At 43.6% G+C, this 17,563-nt stretch overlaps 1 protein-coding gene across 4 annotated transcripts in view; it reads left to right on the top strand.

The window, feature by feature from the left end:
- The window catches only part of LOC126038598 (SAM and SH3 domain-containing protein 1-like), a 573,090-nt gene that overhangs the window by 445,204 nt on the left and 110,323 nt on the right, over nucleotides 1-17,563 (top strand). Inside the window, exon 1 of one of the 4 annotated variants that reach the window (XM_049800530.1) lies at nucleotides 7-148. The exons of the other annotated variants lie outside the window; for them this stretch is intronic. Within the exon in view, the coding sequence (XP_049656487.1) occupies nucleotides 53-148 (96 nt within the window). The 5' untranslated portion in view covers nucleotides 7-52. Of the gene's footprint in view, nucleotides 1-6; nucleotides 149-17,563 lie in introns of those variants that run through there. 4 annotated transcript variants of the gene reach the window in all.

The raw sequence follows: 17,563 nt of genomic DNA, 5'->3' as shown, positions 1-17,563 counted from the left end.
GGCCGGCGGCGGCGGCGGGGAGCCGGCGTTGATCCGGCGGCCGGGCCGGGGCATGGAGGGGGAGCGGGCGGGCGGCCCCGCCGCCCCGGCGGAGAGCGGCACGTCGGAGGCGTTCGCCCAGCTGTGGGCCGACGTGATGGGCATCCTGGTGAGTGGGGCCGGGGCGGCATCGGGCTCGGGGGCAGCCTGCCGTGGGACGGGGCGGGCCGCGGAGCGCCGCTCCCCAGCACTGCTCCCCCCCCCCCCCCCCCCCCGGTGGCGGGCGGCGAAGCCCTGGCCGCGCCGGCGGGTCCCCCCGGCACCTGCTGCGGCGTCTGCCCCAGCGGGCGAGCGTTCCCGCCGTGCGGGCTCGGACGTCCCAGAGAGAGTGGTTCCGTGGGCGAAACCCAGTGTCGTATCGTATATCGGCGACCGCTTTCGTCTGGGCTTCGGCGGAAAGTTTCGTGGGCTGTCAGTGCAGGAGAGACGCGAGCCCGGCGCGGAGCCCCGCTGGGGAGCCGGGGTTGGGGTCGGGGTTGTTGACCGGCCCGGCCCGGAGCGGAGCGGACCCCGCGTCTGTTTACACGCCCAGAAGCGCTTGCTCAGGCTGATCAATGGGCGCATTGTTTCCTGTTGCTCCGGCACGCTGGCAGATGCAGTTACATTCGGGCGAAAGGCTGGTGTCTTGCTGCCTTTGCATTCCACGCACGTGTTTTCGGCGTCCCGGCGCCAGGCGCGGGTGAAGCCCCGTGTCCCCCGGGGCAGGGCCGCCCGGCCCGCAGCGCTGCCCGGTTGCCGGTCGTGGAGCTCTTATTCCCGACGGTTTTTTGGAAGCGAGTTGCTCGGTTACGGCCCGCGGAGTTTCTGCGCTGGTGATCTTCTGAGGAGGGACTAATCCTCGTAATTCACTGGTTACAAACAAAAGAGATGGCCCCAGTAACAAGGGCTCAAGGAATTGTATTTAGTGGGCACGTAGCGTACCGACAGGATGGACTGGACGGCAAACAGTAAAAGCGCAGGGAGAGTCAATTCTTTACTTCTACTTGCAGCGAGAGAATAATATTTACTTTAGGTGGAAGATGATAATTACCGCAGAGGACTGCCACTCAGCAAAAAAACAAATACTAATGTTATATACGCACTGGAGCTGGCACTTTTCCAGTGATGAGGAACGTGGTAATCAACAGTGGAGTGCCTGTTTATTCATTTTAAAAGCAAATGAATAGGCTTGATGCGTATTAATTTTTGTTGTTAACATTTAACCAATAGACGTTAAAGAATATTGTTAGAAATGCCTTTTGGAAAACTCAGAAGTGGTACAGAATTGAAGAGATAATTTAATTAGCGTTTTATGCTGCGGTTTTTTCTCCACATGGGCTTTATTGCGAGTACTCAAAGTAAGATTAAAAAACCTGCCTCATTCCTGCTCTTCGTAGACATTCTCTGTTGACATGGCATTCCGCTTAATAGCACCCGGCTGCATACACTCTTTCACTGTTAATGATTTTAATCTAAGAATGCAAGCAGAGTCAGTGCTGCCAGTTTGTAGGAAGCGCACAGTTGGTACTTTATGAACAGTCTCTTTCTCTCTCTTTCTGGCAGGTTTCAGTACTGCATTTAGTAAGAGGAAAGTGCTATTGGATGCCTGGGAAGGAGTGTTTGAGGAGGCCAGACCAACAGCCTAGCACGCTGGAGCTCAGTGCAGAAAAAGATCTGATTCTCACACCACTAATAATTTGAATAGGTTTCTTCTGGCTGTACAAGCTAGTTTCCTTCCTGGGAAAACAGAGCTATTTAATTATTTGTCTTCTAATAAAACTAAGCTAAAGTCATTTGTCTTGGAGTTGGTCTGCTTTACGGGAAGGAAGCATCTTGTAACTAGTTGCTAGTTTATATCGGTTGCAAATACCACCCAGCACTAGTATCTTTTCGTACTGCAGTGTTTTGTGTTGCAACACAGTTAAAATATGAAAAGATAACCTTGTGTTGGGTCTCAAATTATAACTTATCTGAGGGAGGACAGAAGCTCTTTTCACTGCAAGTTGTCAGCTTTCTTCAGATTTAGGTTGTTTTAAAGAGTTCCTAGTCTTTGTGTCTGCAAAATATGTCTTAATATGGAATGGATATAAACTTATTTAGTGCTCTGTCCTTGTCTGAAGGTGAGGAAGAGGTAGCTCCAGTGCCTTTTTCACCGCTCATCTTTGTGGTACATAGAGCTTTGTCCCTTTCAAACCTGTGCTGCGACAGGCAAACAAACATTAAGCTGGATTTGTGGCTTTCAAATGGAAGTCTGTGGATGGTTGCTCGTGGTCCATGAGGCCACAACAGTGGCCTGCAGAGCTGGCTTACTTCTTCAGTGTTGTCAATGAAGCGAGAGTATGAGTCTTAAACTCCTAGGATTTACAGTAATTCACGATGCAAAACATCTAGGGAGCACAGAGGTAGACACTAGAGTGATTCACTGGGAATGGCTCTGTGAACGAAGAAGTCGGTGCAGCAGTAGGCTGGCTAAGTTGGCCCTGCAACCAAAGGAATGCACTAGCAGGGGGGAAGAGGCAGGAGAGGAGAGCCAGGATCTTGGGAGGGGAAAACTACAATGAAATTAAGAAAGGTGATCATGAAAAGTTTGTTGATCGAATGGGAGAGAGAAAATTGCATTCTTAAGCAATGATCGTAGGACCTCAGGCGGCATCTGGCCCGACCTTGAGCTGAAGCAGGGGGAGTGCTGAGGCCAGGTGAGGTTGCTTGGGGCTTTATCCAGTCGGGTCTTGAAAACCTCCAGGGACAGAAACTGCATAACCTCTCTGTGCAGCCTGTTCCACAGCTTCACCGTCCTTATGGTGAAAAAGATGTTCTTTGTAAAAATGATGAAATGCCTGATTCTGTCCTCTGCACGCTGAGGAGTTTCAGCAGTGGGGAGGAGGAGGGGAAGGTGTCGCCTTCCTCCCACTGGCCCTGCTGGAAGCCTTGCAGGGCATGGTGGTGGCCCTGGTGGTGTCTCCTCTAGGTGCAGGTTTAGGAGGAGAGGCCATGGAAGTCAGGCCAGCTGGTATTTTGGTACTGTAGTTACTTAAAATATAAATAGAGCCCCTCTCACTTAGCGGATAAATATATTTTATTGTTTGTGTACATTCAGTTAAGTTCCTTAAAATAGGACCTCGTTAGCAGGAACCTGTGATGGCAGATCCCAGGTCCGGAGGGGAAGCAAATACTTTTCAAGTGCTGCTTGTAAGCAGTATATTTTACGGACTTTGAAGTCGCATAATAACTCTCTCTATACTTGACAAATACCGAGTGTACTTGCAGCTGTACTGGGATTTTGCTGAAGTAAATGCTACTTTTCCCTTTTGCACTTATTCTAATGAAATATTTCATAGGTGCAGCTGTGGTATAAGCACCTCAAAGCTATTTGTGCTGTTAATGGAGCTCAGTAGATAACATAATTATACTTAAAAGCTTTTCCTCAGTCTGTAGCAAGCACATATTGGAATGTACTGGTTAATTACAATTTGTAGTATTCGAAGCAGCAATGGATGGTGGAAGTCTATTAAGGTTTTAGAGAGAGATTGCAGTAGGTGGATCATGAGTAGTAATGTAGAAATCCTCTGCATTCCCCAGACTCAACACCATAAAAAGGGATGTTTTTGACAGAACATCACATATTGATGCAATAATAGCAAGCTCTTTGCTACTAAGAGTCTGAAGGTTTGTATGTGATCAGATCTGAGAACAAATCATAATACGAAGTGGAAATCATGAACTTTATTCTTTCAAAGATGGGCTCTCAAAACATGGGCTATTGACCTTAGTACAGGGAGGATGCTCTAGTGTCTGTCTTGTTTATGGGATGTTCTTCCTTCTTGCATAGCATGGCTGGAACAGGTATCTTAGGTCAAACCTTGACATTAATGAAATTACTGGCAAAACTCTGGTCAGTGTTGATAGAGCAGGGACTTCACTAAAGAAAACTATTTGTGTGAAGAGTTTTTGTCTTCAATGGCCAAGATGCAAAAGATAGAGGAACTTGCAAGAGATGCAATGAAATTAGAAGTCTTTCCAGCCTTTTATTTCAAAGTGATAGATAGTTTCTTGTTTCAAACTTGAATCAATTATAAAAGCTGAAAAAAAAAAAGAAAATTCTTTATTTTTTGATAATATTTTGCAGTTATACTAAGAGAAAACGGTGCTTTCCCACCGTCTGCTGTTAGCTAAAGAGAACAGAGTATTTTGAGGACAATAAAGCTCACTTGGGTTTGTACTGGGAGCCCTAATATTTACATATATAACCTATCTTGCTCTCCGTGTTTCAGTGACTATTTGAATTTCTTATCAAAGTAATAAAGAAACAAACTGAAAGAGAGAAAGACGCCAGCTGATAATACTACTGTGATAACATGTAATTACATACTGGCTAACATACTTTGGGGAGAGGCATTTGATGTTAAGCTAGGGAGCCTGGATATCTGGAGAGATCGGGGAAGTAGATCCCTGACCGATAAAAGCAGTCGGAGGGCTGCCAGGAGGAGCTGTGGCAGCTCACACCAGCTGCAGATTTCTCCCAGGGTTGCTCTTCCTTAAACCATTGTTAGTTCGCTGTGACCTCCTGTGGAAATTTCTGTAGTCCATTGCTCTCCCAGTGTCTCCTTCAGGTGACTCCGTTTCTCTGATGCCTGCTTGGCACCGAGAGGCCACTCCAGCTGAAGCTGTCAGTGCTCAGCGTGGTTCTGTGGAAAAGCACAGGCAACCAACTAGCTACTCCAGGTAGAATGTGCTTTTGAAAATGCAATGTACTCGGTTTTTTCTGATTTTTATTGACGTGTCAGCAAAATGGCTGTGGCACTGTGTAATTAGCTCAAAAAGCACTTTGGGACATTCTGATTCAAAACATTTTTGTTCCGACTTCTACTTTGGAGTGCATTTTTAAAGCGTATCCCAGTTGCAACAGCAAGGATGAACCCAGAAGGCCTGGCCTCTGCTTTTCAAACTAGCAGGTATTGTTTTTTCTATTTTACAAAACCATGGAGTGTATTTTCCTTTCAAATAAAGAAATCAAAACGGAGAGTGACTGTCAGTTTAGGTGTTGGATTCAATTTTATATTTTAAACTTAACCTGTTGCATCTCCTTTTCCTCTCATCTCCATGCAATGTTGCACCTAGCAATGCTAATGCTTTTATGAAGAAAGACAGCTCATAGAGATAACCTTTGGTCTAGGCTTTTTCTTGCATGTCAGGCCACATAAAACAGATGTCTCCATCAGAGAGCTTAGTCCCCACAGGACCCTATGCAGTCAGGAATGATAAGAGGTTTTGGTTCTGGTGCCCTCTTCGTTCTTTCTTGAAAACAAACTCGAGGTTTCCCTGGCCTTTGAATTGCAGAGGAAAAAGTAGGGAAGATTTTTATATACCTGTTCTATGTCTGCTATGAACTGCTGTTTGCTAGAGAATAACCATAAATTCAAGGTAAGCGTGAATCTTGGTGATAAGATTTTATTTTCCACTGTGTTGCTGGTTTGCTGTGAATACCAGCTCCATTATCAATATGTGGAAATACTCTTTTTCCTCATATTTACTCACATTTTGAAAGTCAATCAACCAAGCTCTCTCAGTCTTTTAAGAGCAGTGGAATACCAGATTGCCAGAGTTTGCCTGTAATGATACCTCCTTCCTTTTGCGGATATGAAAAAATGGCAGTTTCTAATCAGAAAGAAAATATCAAAATTGGTGTGGAAATGGAAAAGTGTTGCACATGCAGGACAATGAGCACTTCAAGGAATTTTATTATGTGGAATGCAATGTATTATGCTACACACATTGGTTACCATTTTCCGTAGTCAGGTGAAAAGCTCTTATTTTTAGTGCGTATCTTGGAGCAACCGACGTTTTACAGGACTAGATAATGATTAACTTATTCTGATGCTGTCTAGAAAGCAAGTAAATTAGCACTGATTGCACGAGATGCTGTGCAACTGGAGGAGCAGAGAAATTAAGCCACGTGAGCTGAGTGGAGGGAGTGGGGTGCAGCAGAGTGGGGTCACTGCTGGACACGGTGCAGGGCCAAGGGACGGATGAAAGGGGCAGTGCCCAGGGCAAGGGAGTTTGAGTCCGAGGGGAGAAAGGACTTCCCTGTCCTTCCAGACCCCAGCTGAACTGCTCCAGCTTTGGCCCTGGGCTCGGCTCCTTCAGGACTTTTTGCCTTCCAGAGGTGGCATGGTGGAGGAGAGGATGCTGGTGCGCCCAGCCCTGCTGCCTGTGCCTTCCTGGGTTTCCCTCCATCATTTGGAGTCTCTGGTTGTAGCTTTCCTTCACGCAGCAGCACAGGCTTTCTCCTTTTCTACTAACCCCATTGTCACAATATTAATGGTTGTAGAGCCCATGTTGTGCTCAGACTTCAGGAGGTTCAGTAACACAGGATGAATAAGAACTACTTTGCAGTGACCCAGCAAAGAGTTGTGTCACAATACCTGTTGCAACATAAAGTGCTGCTAATAATTTTCCAATTTGTGATTACGTGATGCAGGCGATTGCTAATGAACCTGCTGCTTTGTCTGTTGCCATTACTGGCGGTGGGAGGAGGAAGGTGGTTGTTGTGACTGTGGGCATGCTGAGGTGGCTTTGCAGGAATTTGGATTCCAGGTTTTTTGTGAGGAAATGAACAAAAAGAAGGAACTGGGTTATGTGCAAGTCCATAAAAATTAAATTTCTACTGTAAAAGCGTATTCTCTGTAGACGCATGTTGTGTGATTAGATAAAGAGATATGAAGGGCTTTTATTTCTCACTGTCATCAAGAGACTTAACTGTCCCGTTGTCAGGAAAAAAATTACCACATAGTTCACTGAAACACATTCAAACCCAGGAGTTCACAACACAGATTTCCATTATGGAAAATAACTAGTCCAAAAATAAAAGGAGCAGCCCCTACCACACTGCAGGAGCTGTGGTGTGGGTCAGGTGTGGGCACGCTGGCTCTGCTTTGATCCTCTTGAGGTGAGGGGAACATTTTTCCTGGCTTACGGTAATAGCAGACCTTTCGTGTCTACTGCCATGTTTTGAAGCACAAAGTTATAATGTACTATTTTTATTTGAACTAAGATTAGTATAATAGAGTACTTAATGGTTTAAGTTTTAATGACACCTGGATAAGCATTTTTGAGCTACGTACTAGTTTTAGAGGCGCATTTCCTCTGAAGAGTTTGAGATTGAGGATTGTATACACTATCTGGAAAACAGTTTTAAGCAGGGTATAACTGGAAAATTAGAGGCACAAGTTTAAGAATATAATAAAACAATGATTTATAAATCACACTTTCAGGCTTTTTTATGGAAAGTCATACAATACATTGGAGAACTGGTTCCTAATATCCATGTTGTGATCTGGTTGGAGTGCTCTTGTGGGTCTGCTCTACCACAACAAGCCCATTAGATTTTGGTGATTTGATTTGCCTGTGGCCCTGCATGGACATGGGGATATGCTATTGAGATCAGTTTATGTGATCAGACCTCCAGATGGAAAAAAAATATGGTGATTCTTCTGTGCATGGGTAAACACACATTGAAGCTTACAAGCATGGTAATATAATTATCATGAACATAAATACATCCTTTTCTGTTTCATTATTGTCACTGTATTTGTGGTGGTAATACAATGCTTTTTGCTCTTTAGTAACAGCATGCTAAAATTTTATAACACAGCGTTCTCCACCTTCAGTATATTCTCTGTGTGTGGGAGTGTGTGCGTAAAGGAGATTAGGTAACTATTTAATGCAATAATAAAAGCAGTACTTTGAAAGCTTTGCAGTGAGTGTGACGAGAGTCAGTAGATGGTAGTGAAAACAGTACCATGCTTGTTACAATATTAAATCGAGAGTACGTGAGCAATCTCTTGATTGCGGGATGCTCCTAACCCTTTTGCTTGGAACTGAAGATGCTTTGTGCAGTGCTGATGGGTATGATGGAAACAAAAGATGAAGAAAAGAACAAAAGATAAAGGGTCTAATTTCTGCCCTGTTTACGTAAAAACTTCATGAGCCTAAGGGCCAAAGTTTGTTTATACTGGAGCAGAGTATGGCCCTGTAGGTTTTCAACAAGAAAGGAAAAAACTTTTGTCATTCCTTCACAAGTTTGGATGAGTTGAGCCTCCTGGTCCTTCCAATGCCAGCACCAAGTTGACCCTGCTGTGCAGAGCTGGTTCTCTGCTTGACTGTAACCCCAGTCTAACTTGATGGAGGAAAAAACGGATTTGAGAACACTTACCATGAGAGCTCATTGCACCATGGTGGCACTGTTAAAAGTCCTTTCAGTGAGTCTACATCCACAGCTGGAGCTTGGGTGAAAACATGTGCTAGGGCTGATTGCATAGCACTACATTGCACTTCAGGAAAAAGGCATTTTGGAATTTTAAGATATTTTGCTTGCCAGAATAATATCTTAACAGTCATAATATATACCTCTAGATGTGATATGTCATTTCTGTAGAATCTGGTTTTTATGCACTTAAAACTGGGAAGATGTTTGGGTGTTTGTGTTCTGTCTATAATTTCTGTTTATCTGTATCTGTTACAGTTCTGAAACACGTTCATCCTCTTCAGATTTTGTGCTTGCAGTCTTCCAGCAGGACCTTCCCATGTATTCCAACTCAGCTGAAAGGGTTTTTTACACCAGCGATTTCTAGTGCAATCCTAGGGATGGAATGCAAATTGAAGATAGTTACTTTCTACTGCTAAATTGAAGCTCATCTCTCTTCACCATCCCTGTTAGACGTATTTCATAGTTATCAATATCACTGCATAGACTTAAATGTAGCCTTCAGTTATACAGAATAATTTTTAATACTTGTGAGTTTTGGAGCTTTCAGTGTTTGGCCAGCTTAGTGCAATAGCTCTGAAAACTGACAATAAATGCTTTGCATTTAAACTGAAATGTATACTCTGTGAGGATGGAAATAAGAAAACTCCTGTTTTATACATAAGTATTTGCATTCATACATAATATACACCACAACTTGCAGGTTGTGATTTCCACTCCATTATTAGGCTCCTTTCCCACCTTAGAATTCATAAATAACCATTGTAAAACAGAAAAAGGCATGGGCAGGCTGCATGTTGTATGTCAGTCATGGTTTCTGTCTTCAGGTTTCCAACTTCAAGATGATTATATGTTTACGCTTCAAAAACTCAATGCTTCAGAGTGTGTTGCGGGAATGTCATGTTTTATACAAAAGTTGGGGAGAACAATTTCCATGTGCAACATTTTATCAGTTATGTAATCTGATAATAAAGTAATAAAGAGACTGTATTTCAAAACCAAAAAAACTGGTAAGGTGAGGAAATCTCTAGTTGAGCAAGCAATCAAAAGCTCATGGTCAACTGTCGCATTGGGGATACCAAGAAGTAGAGCAGTTGATGGGCAGTGGAGCAGGGATGTTAGGGTCTGTGGCACTAAGCCGTGTTGGCTGGTTTCTGACCTGTTCTTTGTTGGAGTTACATGATGCTTCATGTCAGACTGAGGACTAAATAGGCTGAGAACAGGTATTTGCTTTTTGCTATCTCTTGCATATAAATGTGGTGGTTTTTTTCAGCACAGCAAACGCAATGAGGGATCTCCACCACAGAAGCTGTTTGTGTTCCTGCTTTCCTTGAGGTCACTTGCAATTTGCCCCTGATTTTGGTGGAAGTAAGATCAGGCTGTGCGCAGGCTGCTTATATCCCTTGAAAAATGTTGACAGCAGAGGTAGCTCCAGGTACCACAGTGAGGGCACACAGGCACTGACGTCCCTGCGCCACTGGAGCACTGGTGTGGCTCCAATAGCAGGCATCTCTCTCTCTCTCTCTTCCCCCTCTGGATGTGTTTCCTTAGGTCGGTCTGTTTTCATTTCTCGGGAGAAAAAGGGCTGAGAAAAGGCAGATTTTCTGCTGGTGGGGCATGTTGTGAGTCTTTGTACATGGCAAATTCTTTGGAGGTTTTTCTCTGTTTTTACATACCATACTTTCAGTTTCTCTGAGGTTGTGTTTTCCTTATAGAGGAAAATGGCAAATTCCTGGTGTCTCTTCTTGATTATCCAAATTTCTCTGTCAGTGTTGCAGCTTGTATGTGGAAGTTCCTACCTTGCTGTGCACTGTACAAATACAAATTGAAAGATGCATATTTTCTGTTATATTTCATTTTGTGATGATGTGTCCTGTTTGCTGTTTGCAGAGGTCTGGGGGAAAGGTCTATTTTATTTCTTGTTTCATCGGTGAAGACTGCTCAGTTATAAGTAGTGCAAGATGGTTCTCAGTCCTTAAGAATTCTGTTTTCTTCTTTAATTACAGCTACCTTTATTCTGAGCATTTTGTAATGAGGCATGAAATGGAGTCTAATCCTGTGTCATCCCCCTCCACTGTGGTGGCATGTTCTGTTGTGTACCGAATTGAAGGGATACTGGGACGTGTTGGCTCAGTGGGGTATATTGTTTCTTGCCCAGCCCAGATCCAGCAATGTGTTGTTTAGATTTTGTGTCCGGGAGTGAGTATGTATGTGCAGATGGATAAACTTTGTAAAACCTAAGCTTTGCATGATAGCTATCTAAACTCAGGAAGTTAACAGAGAACATAAGGTCAAGGACTTAATCAAAATATTGGCATGACGATGAAGAACAGCTAGCTTCCTACCGCATATGGTGCGTGTTCATGCATGAATGAGAAGGGAAAGGGATGCTTCTGCATATCCTTGTTACAGACCTACTCATGATGAGTCTCATTGGGTTTGGTCAGTGTGGAGGTTCAGTTCCTAATTACCAAAATTGAAAGAAAGGAAAGAGGTGGATGTTCTCAGTGTTGCTTTTTCTCTCTGATGGACCAGTACTTTCTTCGAGTAATCTTTGCCAAGTTACTTGTGGTTTTTAATCCTCATCTCAAATATACTTAGAATAGAAAAGATTGTAAAAATTTTCATTTTTCATCTGCCAAACCTAATTACAACTACTGCAAAATGCTTACAGATAGTTGTTTATTTTGTAAACTGCCATGAAAAAGAGAGGGGAGGGGGGGTAAAAAGGTATGTTAGCTCCTCTCTGGCCCTTCTGCCTTTCTTAGGTAGATGTTGATGTATGGGTTTGAGCAGTTTAAAAAAAAATATTTTTGAAAAAAAGCAATGAGAGGTATTTTTTTTTCTCCAGTCTCATGCCTCTCTCAGGAAAATACCTCTCATATAAAGAGGAAACGGAGGATGACAAAGGATGGAGGTGCAGTGACTCAGTGTCCAGAATTGTATTTCTGTGGCTAGAAAGGCGAAAAGAGAGTCCCAGCTGAGAAGGGTAACTTGGAACTGCTAGGAAGAGGGATTTAGGAGTATCATGTGAGAGGAAGAATTGACGCCTTCGGAGCAGGAAGCGGCTGGAGTACGCACAGGGACCTTGGCAGGGGAAGGTCATCACGCAGGCTGGCTTCGGGGAGGCCCAGAGGAGGTGGCTGAACGGTGTGGATGGGCTGGGAGCGTGTGGGAAGTAAATAATGGAGTTCTAAGCCTGGTTGAGAAATGACAGGGCTCACTCCAGGTGCTGAGTGGGGATGTCAGAGAGCAAAGTAAGCCTTCATGTCTTGCCCCTTGTTTTGATTTTGCTTGAAGACAAATACAGACTATAGGTGGGTAACCATTGATGTGTGTATGAGTCATGTAAAAGCATGCCATTTAGGTATTACCAGCAGATGCTTCGAACGGGTGATTTGTAGCAGAGGGCTGGTTAGCTACAACAGGCTAAGGATGAGAGTGCGATTTACAATTTCTCTAGAGACAGTCTGATGCCCTGACTCCCTGTTCACATGTAACTCGTTCTGAGCCAGCCTTTGCATTTTGGGTTGTACCTCAAGCTTTGGAGAGATCGCCACATCTGAAGATGTGTGATTCTCCTTTCTCCTTGAGAGAGTCATACAGCAAAATCTTTGTTTCCCTTCAAGTCCTGATACTTTATGCATGAGGCAGCTTATTTACTGTACATGCTTTCATTTGAAACTGATAATGCTGCATACTGTGAAAAGTGGTGTAACATCTTCCTTTTGCTCAGAGAGCTCCCTGCTGTTTTTGTGGTGCTTCAGATATATCCTGGTACACAGGTTGTCCTGCCGCTCTTGTGGGTTCGTGGTTTGGTGTTCCCTGAGACTGCAGTCTCTTCTTTCATCTCAAAAGCAGAGTCTGTGAGGAAACTCCGTCATCTGAGGCTTTCTTCTTGTGTTACAGTCACTTTTACAACTAGGTGAGATGTTTTTCTTTGGCATGACAACTCCCCTGACAAATGGTTAGTTAGCGGGATGCTCTCCTTTTGATGTTTCAAGTTGCTATGCATAGGGAAGTTGCTCAAGTGATAACTTAGCTTACCTTCCAAGTCCAAGTGTCTTTATGTACAGTTGTTGTCTTTCAACCTGGGGTTCAGGGCCTTGGGTCGGTCAGAGTCAAGCTACTGGGTTTTGTAGAGACACACAAATTTTGCAAGCTTTATTGACATTGGGGTTCTGCCAGCTTCTGCTTTTTATGATCTCTTTAGCTACGTGGAGCTCTTAAAATTGCTTCATGCTTCAGTTTGGGGTGTATCTCTGTGATGTGCAACACTTGAGTAATGCATTCAGTCTCCAGTAAAAGCAACATAGAATCATAAAATATCTTGAGTTGGAAGGGGCCCATAAGGTTCATTGAGTCCAACTCCCTGCTGCTTGCAGGACTAACACTAAATTATGTCACTAAGAGTGTTGTCCAGATGCTCCTTGAACTCTGACAGGCTTGGTGCTGTGACCACTTCCCTGGGGTGCCTGTTCCAGTGACCGACCCCCCTCTCGGTGAAGAACCTTTTCCTAATGTCCAAGCTGAACTTTGCCTAATGCAGCTTCGTTCCGTGTCCTCGTGTCTGTCATCAGTGGGCAGAGCCACTGGACTGATAGCACCCACAGGCTTAAGCATTCCCTTGGAACAAGCGCATGGCATCCTGCTTACTGGGGAGTTCCTATGAGTAATAAAGTGCATGTTGCCCCTTCAGAGAAATGTGTGCTTGAAACACCTGGGAGATAAGGCAGCCACACACTTAGTCAAGCCCAGACTCTAGGATTTGCTCCGTAGGTAAGCAGAAATACTTCTCTCTTATTTGGGTAAGAGGCCTATTTAGCCTAATTAGGAAGCGCTTTGGCAATGATAAAGCAATATGAGCACACAGGAACGCAAAAAGCCCATCTTCACTGTACACAGATAAAGGGAAATGAGCAAATAAAATACGAGATCCCAGAGTAGAAAGGATTATAAGCTGGCAAGAGGTAGAGTTCTTATTGCTAGGTTGATATCCCTAATTGATATAAACATGAAGCCCTGTGCAATCTGGTAGTTAAAAGATATGCATCTAAATAATATTTAAATAGACTCTTGCATTTTTAAGACCCACTGGAGTGTAATTGTATTCAACTTAATTAAATGAACTGAAACCCCCGGATAACTATGCATTACTGCTCCTAAATAAAACACTCTCCAAAGAGACTTCAAGATACTTAGTTAAGGCGATAAAAAACCTGAGCCCACTGCCATGAAGTTTTGCATGAGCAGCTTTATATTTAGTTCATCTGTATTGCTACCTACAGTGGTTGAGAGTGTGTGTTAACAGCGCCGTAGCCCTGCTAGAGTCAAATCCGAGGCTTCACTGAAGTGCTTCAAGGCAGAGTCGTCTTTCTGGTTTTACGTTATTTGTATGAATGCGGGGTGTCTATTTAAGCTGGCTTATTAATGCCACTAAAGACTGGGAACCCCTCTACACCTATGCCAGCGGCGGGCACCCGTTCCCTGCAGAAGCGGGGGTTTGCGGGGGGAGCATGGGCAGGCGGGATGGGCGGCATCAGTGAGGGGGGGCCTGGGCGCAGCTTGCTTACAGCAGCTACAGGAAACCATTTCTTCTGTTGCTAAGATTATGTGGGGAAACATGGATTGCTGCCATGCTCAATTACAGTTGTTTCCTTCCCTGATAAAAGACGGCCCGTCAGGAAGCGGTAGGAGTGAAGGCGAGGTTAGTCCCTCGGTTCGCAGAAGCGTTGGGTGTATCCTCCAGGCTGCAAGCTGCTGAATTTCTAGCAGGAAAAAATAGAAAAATAGCAGAGTTTGAGAAAGCAGTTTAAATGTCAACATTCTGGTTTTCCACAGGTGACAGCTAGGCTGCCCTCTGCGCTTGCAGCAGTAAATCAAGGGCTGTGTGTCTGGGGTGTACCCTGTACCGCTGGCCACAGCAACCAGGATAGCCAGCTTCCATATCTACTCCCAAAACAGAGGAGACACCCCTATCGTGCCTTGGTGTGCAGAACAGTATTTTTTTCATGCTTTGCGAAGCTGGATTTTGGGGTAAAGGCACATACTCCAAGATTCCCTTTCCCCCCTTTCCAGAACCCTCACATGGCTAGCAGGAGGGTGCCTGCCTCTTGGAAGTAAGCCTCTTAAATGGCACAGGGAGGAATAAGTAATTGTGCTTACTGTCACACCCAACTTCATAATAACGTAGTAGCATTTCTAAACATTGGAATGCTCATCGCTGAGCTGGGTGCTGCATGAATAAAGGCGCAGTGCTGCCCTGTAGTTGTTGCCATGTAAGTGCAGCTGAGGCGATAGGCTTGTCCAGGCAGAAGAAACCTGGGGCGACCGCATCCCCACTGGGCTTTCCTGGGCACTGGCTTCCCAGTGGAGTGGGAGAGGGCTGGGCTTTCTCCTCCACTCTCCAGTAATTGTAGCTGGGGGGAAGGTCCAGTGCACGGTTTGGCTGCTGAGGTGGTGAGAAATTAGGGAAGGCATGGAGGGCTCTCCTCCTTTATTGGTGCATCCCCGAAACCAGTACCACCAGGTTTCAGTGGGCTGGGGGAAGCTGTGGTCCTTTGGGAGGGCCAGGCAGGAGACCCGGTCAGGATCTCAGTCCTGCCTCGCGAGAAGGCCGGGGAGGGAATCCCAAACCCAGAGAAGTAGAAATAAAGGGGCAAGGAGCACACAATGGTACACTGAAGAAGCAAGGTAAAGGGGCAGGGGGAACAGAAAGAAGGATAAGAAGGGTTTTTTGAGTGAACTTTCCTTGGTCTGGGCAAGGTGTGTCCTGCTTGTGCCAAACTGTCCTGGTGAAAAGTTTAAGATGGTTATTCTCTACTACATGACATTTGGAAAAATAAATTAGTAGAGAGGAGCAAAAGTCAGAGTAGGTACTTGTCACTGTCACTGGGACTTTTTTTATACAGCACCTAGCACAAGGCAGAATGAAATACCATTTCTTCCACAAAGAAACTACAGATTGTAAGAGCTTCCTAGTGTTGGAGGTGGGAGGAGGGAACATTCCAAGGGCCAAAACAAATTTAGTACATTTTATTTGGAGAAACTATTTAAGGACCACCAAATTGGATAAAGAACTATTTTAGTAAACAAGCAATTGTCTTGCCTTGGGTAGCATGGTGACAGTTATATTTGATATTATTGTTATGCCCCTTGTGCATGTACCTGTTAGGAACCAGCGTATGTTGTGTCTCAGGCAAGAATTAATTTGAGTAGTAAATATGTAAGGTATAGGGTACTATGAAGATTTTACTGCCATGTGTTGATGCAATCGAGATTCACAAATCCAAAGTTTAGTAAGTGCTTTCTTTTTTCATGCTTTTTTTATGATGTTGAGAAGATACTTCATTTACAGGATAAAAGGATTAGGTTAGAATAAAATCCCATATAGGAGCAGAATATTAGTGTACCAGTAGATAGTATTAATATTCTGGATGTTGTTCTTGAATGGAGGTTGATTCACAGACAGATAGAGTTGCAAAAACAGTAGAGAAATAATTTCCTATTCCTAAAATAAAATCATGCTTTAAATACTTCTCAGCATACTCCTAGGAGTATGTTTATAGTGAAACCCTTTATTTTATGGTAGTTTCTGACTTTTTTTTTTTTTCCTCAGTTGACAATGACACCATTATTTCATACAGTGGAATATTGTTAGATAGGATCTTGGTGACTTAGATTAGGGCATTTTACTGTTTTATTGTGTTTCACCAATACATCTATCTATAAGGGAATGCCCCATAGTGATTACTGGTATGAAGTAGAAAACAGTTTTGACTGTGCTTTTTGTAGTAAAACTTGGACATAAACATGACCAAAGTTTGCTTTCTCTGAATCTACCATGTGACTTTAAGACCTTGGGAAACACTGTAAACCAGACTTGCTGAACTTACGCAGTTGTCCTGAGATAATGTTGTCTTCTCCGTTTGTTTTGACTTTAAATATCCCCCCCCCCCCCCCCCCCGCCTTTTTTTTTTTTCTTTACATGTTTTCTGTTTAGGTTTTTTTCAGGCTACTGTTTTAATGATTTGCTCACACCCCAGTTATGTAGACCCAAATGTCACAGAAGATTTGGTTTTGTCCTACTGTGTTACTACTAAGTATAAAGAAAAGATACAAATTTTAATGAGACCTCCTTCGCTATTGCAGTTGCTATGGCCAGCTCACCGAGGTAAAGATTTACTTTATCATCTACTTAAGATGTTTGGGTTTTGCATATCTATTTCATTAGATTCTAACTTTAACTCAAATATGAAGCCACCCGATAACAGATGCTAAACTTCCTGATTCTGAAACAAATATGTCTCCATCTCCTTAATGGTGCTTTAATCACATATATGTTCATTGCTTAAGTCTTGCCATTTGTTTCTGCACCAAGTGTCAGGATAGAAGCCCACTGCAGCTGGTGTGCATGAAAAGGCACATTTCCACTCAATTTGAGGAAAAAGCCTCAGCAAACACAGTGTGCAAAAGAAGGAGGCAGTAAGAGCAAGGGAAACAAAACTAATGAAAGGTGATGTCAGGTGCAGCTATTACATGGCTTAAGGAGTTGTTAACTTATTCTGCTTTACAAGCTGGTAATGATAACCTGTGCCTGACTGCTGACCAGCCTGGTGGGTAATGGTGGCCTGGCAGGTATCAGAGCAGACGAGTTTTGAGTTACATTTTGACGAGCTTAGTGGAGATCACCTTGGGGAAAGGAGGATAGAAGATAATATGCTGTTATTAGGCAAGCTGGACAGTAAGGGTGCTTTGAAGTAACTTTTCATGAATAAATTTGCATGTAATCTTGTCTGTCAAGATAATGAGCATGTGAAAGAGCTGGTTTTACTTGTGATAAATACCTACTTTTTAAGTATGTTGGAATGTACATTTGCATAGGTACAACTTTTTCGTTAGCATGCATATACACACACATATTTTTATTTTTTACATAGAGGACTTCCTTGGTTGCATGCCAGAGAGAGGGATCCCAGTAGTGTGCTTTCAAATTGATTTTAATTTACAGAGGGGGAAAAACGTAAATCACATTCAGAACGCTTTTCCAGAGATGCTTTGTTACATCTTCTTGACAAAGACTTCAGGGCTTTACAGTGAAAAGTAAAGGGGAAAAGGATTATGGTGCTGATGAAGGAAACACTTCATTTGCACAATTTTGAAAAGGGGAATAGTTTGTTTTGATGTAAAGATAGGGCAAGGTTTCATATATATATATATTAGAAAAAGCTTACATAGCTCTGTAGTTTAATATAAAGTTCTGGGTCTAGGGTGACTGTGCTC

The sequence above is a fragment of the Accipiter gentilis genome, chromosome 5, assembly GCF_929443795.1.
Source record: "Accipiter gentilis chromosome 5, bAccGen1.1, whole genome shotgun sequence".
In the NCBI taxonomy this organism is placed as follows: domain Eukaryota; kingdom Metazoa; phylum Chordata; class Aves; order Accipitriformes; family Accipitridae; genus Astur; species Astur gentilis.
Note: the sequence above shows the minus strand (reverse complement) of the source record. Positions and strands in the feature narration are given on the sequence as shown.